The 8,192-nt window shown below is 36.9% G+C and overlaps 1 protein-coding gene across 2 annotated transcripts; it reads right to left on the bottom strand.

Moving 5' to 3' along the window:
• Positions 1-18: 18 nt before the first annotated feature.
• Positions 19-7,228, bottom strand: LOC145582307 (uncharacterized). 2 transcript variants are annotated; one of them, XM_081639308.1, is made up of 7 exons: positions 6,984-7,228; positions 6,334-6,444; positions 4,511-4,634; positions 884-1,187; positions 739-793; positions 555-636; positions 19-453 (listed from the first exon to the last, which is right to left on the bottom strand). In XM_081639308.1, the coding sequence occupies exons 1-4, from the start codon at positions 7,221-7,223 to the stop codon at positions 1,060-1,062; spliced, it is 603 nt and encodes a 200-aa protein (XP_081495434.1). In that variant the 5' UTR covers positions 7,224-7,228; the 3' UTR covers positions 19-453; positions 555-636; positions 739-793; positions 884-1,059. The 2 variants fall into 2 exon arrangements, with proteins under 2 accessions (XP_081495434.1, XP_081495433.1); XM_081639307.1 differs by having other exon boundaries at positions 19-636.
• Between the last annotated feature and the right edge of the window lie 964 nt (positions 7,229-8,192).

Here is an 8,192-nt window from a genome sequence, read left to right on the forward strand (position 1 = left end):
CATGAGCAATTATTTAGGTGTTGGGTAAGACTGCATCTAATATCAATGTGAAACTACAAGTTCAGTGACAACCGACAGATATCGCACAACCAGTCGCTAAATATTTCAGTATATAATAACCAAAAGCCTACCTTCAGAAGGAAATTTCTATTACGAAATATACAAGCCTCACCGTGAGACACAAGTTTTCACATTCAACATCTACCAAAGAAAAGCACTAAATTTCTAACTGTAATACTTCGTATTAAAGTACAGTCCTACATGGGGATGGTGCACTAACATTGCTCATAGCAACATGAGCAAAGCTTCCTACCCCTAGTTCAGCTTAGTCCACCTACGATCAACACCCACTCAGATATGATGCCCTTATGGAAAGATGGGGTACTGGAAACAGTAGGATTTGAACCATGACGGTGGCTTTGCCCCAGAAACAATCTTTACCATCGCCACAAACTGGAAATTGCAACCAAATTCAAGTGTGTTGTTTACTCACCAAAAGCTCTTGAAGACAGTAAAAAGCTAGTGGAGACATGGTGGATTTAAAAGAAGGGCACCTCTATCTCAATTCGTAGCCAGTCTATCGCACAAAGATTGATATGCTGTAGTACAAAGCTTGAACTTCTCCTCTGCAGCAGCCTGTTATTCATATGCATGGAAAAATAATTAGACAAATCAGTTTATTGCACTGTTTTTTTCTCCATAAAATAGATTGAAGAGATTAGGACGGATGTTAATTACTTTGGAGGTTCCTAGGTGACGGTCAGGGTGCCATTTTAAGGCACAGGATCGGTACCTGGAGCATAAATGTTAGACACAACAACAAGATGGTCTCCTCAGGTCACAATAAATAATGAAATAAAAGAAGCAAGTCCAATAAACTCACGCAATTTTCACATCATCAAGTTTAAGGGGACCAGAAGCACTCAGCCCAAGAGCTATCCTCTCTGAAGCTAGATCTGATGACTTTGTGTCATCTTCTGACATGTACTCGTATTCATCATCGTCTTCAATCCACTGTCTCCTTTTCCAAGAGGTCTTACCACTATTAGAATATCGTGATCAGTTCCTCCTATCAGAGTAATCATCGTTCACAAATGACCAGAAGAAAAATCGATCGTTAAATGCGGATTGAAAAATGGTCTCAAGTCTCTGAACATCATCATCATCTTCACAAAAATTGTATCCTCCTGGACACAAATCAAGCAATCATACAGGTGGTTATTTTTCAAATCTGAAGCAAGAAAGGAAGGCTTAGGCTATGTTCAATTCGACTTATTTAAGTAAATATATGCTTAATTCAGAAATGATGCGACAGACTAGACCGTACCAGCGAAAGTACCTCGTGTTACATTTGCTACCCGTTTAATTTTTTATTTTATTTTGCTACCACCCAAATCTCTAAAATATTTATTTCACTACCAACTGACTTACGCCGTTACTATTTCCGTTAGTTGGGTTTAGCCACCGTTCAACCACTTTGCAGCCACCCCTCCACCTCATTGCCACCCCTCCACCACCCTCCCCTCAACTGCCACCCCTCCACCTCACTGCCACCCTCCCCTCAACTGCCACCCCTCCCCCTGCCGGCGTCGGCGCGAACCCACCCCTACGTAGCCCCCCTTCCCCGTTCTCGCTGCCCGACCCCCACCCCGAACCAAAACCACCGCTTTCCCCTTCCCCCCACCGAAATCCGCCCCCAGTCCCGTTCCCCCCACCGAAATCGGCCCTCCTCCCTACTGTTTTCGACCTTCCCTAACCCTAAACCAGCACCCAAAAACCACCCAAAACGAATTTAGGGTTTCGCTTATGGTGGTTTTGGGGTGGTGGTTTAGGGCTAGGGAAGGTCGAAAAAGGTAGGGGAAGGGGAAGGGGGTCGATTTCGGTGGGGGGAACGGGGCTGGGGGCGGATTCCGGCGGGGGGAAGGGGAAAGGGGTGGTTTTGGTTCGGGGTGGGGGTTGGGGAAGCGAGAACGGGGAAGGGGAAGGGGGGTTCGTTGGCTGCGTAGGGGTGGCGGAAAGGGAGGGGGGTGGGTTCGTGCCGGCGCCGGCCGCCGGCGGGGGGGAGGAAAGGGGGTGGCTGGGTTACTTTTTTTTTTTTTTTGAATAAACTTAACGGAACCTTAACGGATTCCGTTAAGTAGTAGTGAAATTTTAATTATTTGATTTTAGGTGGTAGCAAAATAAAATAAAAAATTAGACGGGCAGCAAATGTAACACGAGGTACTTTCGCTGATAGACCGGTAGTAAATGTCAATTTTTCCTAATAATAATGATAGTTTATATTTAGCAAATAGTAATACAAATTCAACATCTCATTTGATTATTTCTTTGCTTGACGATTAGTGTACACAAAAGGTCAAGGTTTAATCAAATTAGGAAATCATATCAGAGAAACTTAAATTAGACCATATCAGGCCAATTGACCATATTGGTGTTTTAGGTATTTTTACTCTACCACGTGTACCTCTCATAGCGTGACACGTGTCACCCTAGGAAGGGCCCAAAGTGGACCAACTAGGGCTCGACACGTGGCAGTCAGGTACCCCAAAGGAAATGGCGGCCTTCAAGGCCCAAATCCCTAGACAGTCGTAAAACGGCACAGCCCAATCATTCTTAGGTTTGCATAACCTAGGACAAGGGCACAAATCCCAATGACCCTATAAATAGGAAGATTCCCCCCATTTTGGGGACACGTTCAATCATTACATCATTTATTACTCTCGAAAGCAGAGAAACACCTGATCTCAAAATCCGAGAAGATATTTACTTTTCCGCACTCTCTTACTCCGAATCTTTACTAACTTGATCGTCGGAGGCGAAACTCCGACCAATTGGAGCTTCCGTTATTTTGCAGGTACAGACGACCAGAATCTAGACGTAGGTGACACAACTCTCCCAAGAGACCAGAAAAACCTCGAAACAATTGGTATAAAAGTTAACACCCTTGTGAGAGATTGGTATAAAAATTATTTCCGGCAACATATTGGTATAAAAGTTAACATGTGGCGACAGATTGGTATAAAAGTTAACATGTGGTGACAGATTGGTATATAAGTTAACAAGTTGCGACATTTACCCCTATTTTCTCGTCGGATGAAAGCGCGTGTTATATACTATGTTTATATATACTTCATATAATGTTTTTTAATTACTTTCATAACTTTATTATTACCAGAATATACTTTTTCCCTCCTCCCTCCCACTTAATATTATCAATAATTATTTCTTCTTTTTTATTTCGTTTAAAAAAAATTATCAAAAATTCTATGTTATGAATAGTCATATCATCTTAAAGTAAATTATTCCATTAAATAAGCATCAATAAAAAAAAGATATTAAATTAAATACAATAACTTTGATGAATCAATCCTTACCCACATCCATAATTTTATATTAAACGCAAAAGAGAAGATCGGATCATATTAATAATATTAATAAGTTATTTCCAAGTCTTACTAGTTCAACCAATACCTTAAAACAGCAATTACTTCTTATTAAGCTGGTGTTGAACAAAAAATATATACAAAAGGTACTAGTTACTTCATATTGGCTTTCCTGTTCGTTTTCTCCTTCCTTTTCACTATTGGCTTTTCATATTTCTTTGGATATTACTTCATAATCTTTTTAAATTAATTTAAAAAGTAGAGAACAGGAAAAAGAAATGTCAGATAAAAGTCTTTAACACTAAAAATAAGCGCGTGTAAACTACGCATATACTCCGATGACATAATAGGGGTAAATGTCGCAACTTTTTAACTTATATACCAATATGTCGCCAATTGTTAACTTTTATACCAATATGTCGCCAGCAATAAATTTTATACCAGTCTGTCACAAGAGTGTTAACTTTTAGCCTTAGTTTAGCACTTTCATGTCTCTTAAGACACTGGCTCGTTAAAAAGACACTAAAACACTATGCAAACATTAAACCTCATAGTTGGTTTTATATTTGCAAGGATTATGCTTTGAAGATATGTGTGGATTCCTCTATTGATCTGCGTTGGCTTGATTTTGAGCAGATGCCTCAACAGCTTAACATTTAACAAGACCCATATATTTCATATCTCTCTGTCTCTTTACTAACATTGACTTATAACTTCTTTGCCTCGGATTCGACAAGCAAATCATGTCTATGCCACCTCTATATACACATTATATAAGCATCTCAGTTCTGATATTTTATTTACTCCAATTTACCCCAAACCCTGACAAATATGCGATGAGTAAAGCATGGCAACAGGCACCCATGTTCCAGTGTGATAGGTCACGATCAACCCTCTTTGAAAAGGTTTCCCATATTGCCAGTTTCAAGTAGGACAACCAAGCAACTAAAACTTTTCTTTTGCAGCAAAATAGGGAATTAATGCCTAATTGCTTAGGAAAAATGGTAGAGGAATGGGACAAAGAAAAAAGAGGATAATTGTGGATTAATGCTGGGAAAAAGGCACATAAAAAACATAGACACGCCGACAGCTAACATTAGCAAGCAAAGAATACAACTTATCCTTACTTCTTCCTTTCTTTTGACGTCCCTGGGTATGAGAAAAATTCCTTCCTGATCCATTATGAGGTTTCCTGAACCATGAAGGGCCCTTAGCTGACTGGTCATCTTGGTCAGAGTCAGAGTGCCAGCTCTGTAAACAACCACATTGGCAATAGTGGTCAGAAAACAACCATATAACCAGTCCCAGCAGGCAACAGAAATCAAGTAGTAGCAAAAGCAGTATACAACTATACATGTGCTCTCAATCCTTATGATCAAAACAAAGCAGCAAGAGAACACACACACACCCCCCCCCCCCAGCTGGTTAGATTTTAGATCTACAACGACATGTTCCATACAGATTTAAAAATAGTGATGAAGTAGATTACACAAATTCATCGAACTCTGCCTATTATTCCAAAAGAAATACTATCAAGAGAATAAAAAACAAGATTAAGTGACATCTAGCTGTCTAAAGACAAGGAGATTCTGCAATCCAGCCTCCTCTACATTAACTAAATCAACATCCCCCCCCCCCCCCCCCCTCCCCATCCAACTAAATCAAATAAAGAATGAAGCTTTGATGAACAATCCTTCCTCTGTTTAAAAATTAACTCAGTCTCCAATTCAGTATTATGACCATCAATATTTACAAAGGTTAACAATTTAAAACTACACGTTGAGACAAATCTTACAAATACTCACATGATTATACACTTTTTGTTATATTGGTGTGAAATTATAGTCAAAGTTTTTAAATTTGACTTTAAAAGAGATATGTTACTTATAGGAAGCGGAGAGGTATAACTAATCAGACCAATTGCTGTTTTCCAGATATTCATAGGTATTATCCAAAGGCATAAATTAATATAGACATGGGAAAACTTTTCTAAATACTGAACATAGTTGCAATGAAACAGCATGAAAACAAATTTATGATTCAAAGACTGCTTCAATATTAATAATCTTATAAAGATTGACAAACTTATTAAGGTTTTGTTTTGGGGTAGTGATGATATGCACATGAAAGTTCCTATTGTATGAGAGGAAATTTCTGTGGCTAAAAAGTAGTTGGTTTGCAGAATCTGGAGCTGTGCATAATATATAATGGGACATGATACGATACATCTAATGGATAAAGATGGCTTTGTAGCAAACACCGCAATTCAAATTCTGAAATTCAACAACCAAATGCATTGCAGACTAACTACTCCCAAGCCCTCCTTTGTATTAAGGTTAACAGAACAGGGAATATGAACTACCAAAGTTGCGCTTTTGCGCCCAATATTATATCATGCGTTCTGTGCCAAGGGGCTGAAGAAACTGCACACTTTCTGACATGGTGTGCAAGGACTTTTAATTTCTTGTAGAGAAGAATGCTACATACAACCATATTTACTGCTAACCTCTATCATTTAGAACAGTTTATATAATTGGAAATAGTTAAATCAAAAAAAGATTCCAGAATGATATCGAACTGCTTTATGTGAATTGATTTCGAGGTTGTGACATTAGTGGAAGAAATTCTTCCAAAGTAATGGTACCCCTCTCTTCCTTACCCTCTCATTTTGCATTTTAAACTATTTTCACTAGGTTCTTGCTAATAAATAGCTCCTACTATTACCAAAAACTGTGAGAACAATCTCCATGCCAGAGAAAGAAAAAATTTAAAGCACCATTTATAACTCCTACCTACACATTCGATACAAGGTACAATTCGCACAGCAAAAATACCAATGTTATGAGCATCCGAAAAAAACACATTACTTTCACAATTTGGCAAGCATAATTCAATTTCATCCCAAACTTTATTGGTTTGATAAATGTAAAAAGCATCATCAAACTCTCACCTCAAATAGGTGATCAACATAGGCGTTCGCATTCCGCATTAAATTTTGCTTGAAATGGTTCCTCCTATAACCTGCTCTTCTGTTATAACTGTTATTATTATTCTTGTATCTCTGCATTGCAACAAAATAAAACCATCACATGTCATACTATCATAACATGAAGGGACAAGAAAAGATAAAGTAGCAAGATGTTTAACCAAAGTTTTAAGTACTCAACAATGTACGGAGTAACTCAACGGATGTCAACTAGCTTAGTTGGTAAATATTACGACCCGAGATTAAATCTCATCTAAATAATTGCCCTTTGCTCTCTACACAGACAAAAAAGAAATGCCTCCCCCCATCAACTTCAATCTGCCCGATAAATCAAAATAACTTAACCAAATCCAATTCAAACCAAAATTTGAACATTTTTCTAATACCCATTATCACCCACAGCATACACTCTAGTTTAATGCATTAAAATCCAATAATTTCTTGGGAATCATAGAATAGAATCAATCCAATTTTCTAAATCCAGTACAATCTAAAAACTTAATTAATAAATGTAACCAAATTCAATGAAAACCCAGTTAAAAGTTAAGGTTTTTTTTATTAGGGAAGAAAACAAAAATTATTGAAAGAAAAGAAACGGTGGAAAGAAGACTTACAGCAGTCCAGGGATTGCGTCGACCTCGCTCAAGAGCTGTTGTGGAATGGAAAAATGCAGACTTTATATGAAAGAAACTGGATTGTGGGATTTTTAGGGCTGATTTTATTGAGGCATTCATCTTCCTTCCTTCAACGTTTTTTTGGGGACATTGACAATGAATTTCAGACTGAATTGATCTTATAGAGAAGAAAAGGGGGTAATTAGGAACAGAACATGAACGAGTTAGCTCAATTTTCATAATTGTGAAACAAGGCCCATTAGGAATGTGATTTGGGTAATTTAACTCCGATTTGGTTTGTAGCCGGACTTTCAACCGGATGTGGTAGAATTCGCGCAAAATTTAAGATGCACTGTGGTACACCTATTTGAATATTTAGTAAAAAAAATCTGAACAATAGCAAATTTTGAATATGTAGTAAAAATATTTTAACATCGCAAATTTTGAACATTTAGTTAAAAATCTGAACAATCGCAATGCATCACACCTATACTTTTAAACATTTAGCAAAAAAATCTGAACAATCGTGAATTTTGAACATTTAGTAAAAAAAATCTGAATATTGCGAATTTTGAACATTTTGTAAAAAAAAAATCTGAACAATCGTAATGCACTACACCTATATTTTTGAACATTTAGTTAAAAAAATAAGAACAATAACAAATTTTGAACATTTAGTAAAAAAATCTGAACAATCGCAAATTTTGAATTATTGCGAGCCAGACAAATTTTGAAAGAAGTTTGTCTGACTCGTAATAATTCAATAGTTTTGTAATATAAACTGAACATTTACTGTATACAAAATGAACATTTCTTTATAAAATATGAACATAAAAATTCCATGTTTATGTTCAGTTTTTGTGACGTGTTCATATTTTTTTTTACTAAATGTTCATTTTTTTGTAAAATGTTCAATTTTTTGTACTAAATGTTCAAAAGTATAGACGTGGTGCACCTAGGTGCACCATGGTGCACATAATACTAATTGTAGAATTCATGACTACGTTTTGCAACGAGATGGATTTGGGTCTTTTGATATATTTAATTTAACTCCAATTTAGTTGGTAGCCGGACTTTCGAATTTTTTATCAATCAAAGCTTAAGATCCATTGTCACTTTAAAATCACGGAGGGCATAATAATAAGATTAAAATTTTCTTAAATTAGGTTATTTTTTTTGTGACTTGAAATCTAGGAGAAATGGCATAGG

This window comes from Chenopodium album, chromosome 15, assembly GCF_948465745.1.
Source record: "Chenopodium album chromosome 15, dcCheAlbu1.1, whole genome shotgun sequence".
Classification (NCBI taxonomy): domain Eukaryota; kingdom Viridiplantae; phylum Streptophyta; class Magnoliopsida; order Caryophyllales; family Amaranthaceae; genus Chenopodium; species Chenopodium album.

Bases quoted from the DNA above. Each gene is read 5' to 3' on its own strand.
- LOC145582307 (XM_081639308.1), bottom strand. From the start codon at position 7,223: ATGAAAATTGAGCTAACTCGTTCATGTTCTGTTCCTAATTACCCCCTT. The intron at 4,635-6,333 runs GTGAGAGTTTGA...GGTTGTTTACAG, and splicing joins ATGTTGATCACCTATTTGAG to AGCTGGCACTCTGACTCTGA. The intron at 1,188-4,510 runs GTAAGGATAAGT...ATTTGTGTCCAG, and splicing joins ACGTCAAAAGAAAGGAAGAA to GAGGATACAATTTTTGTGAA.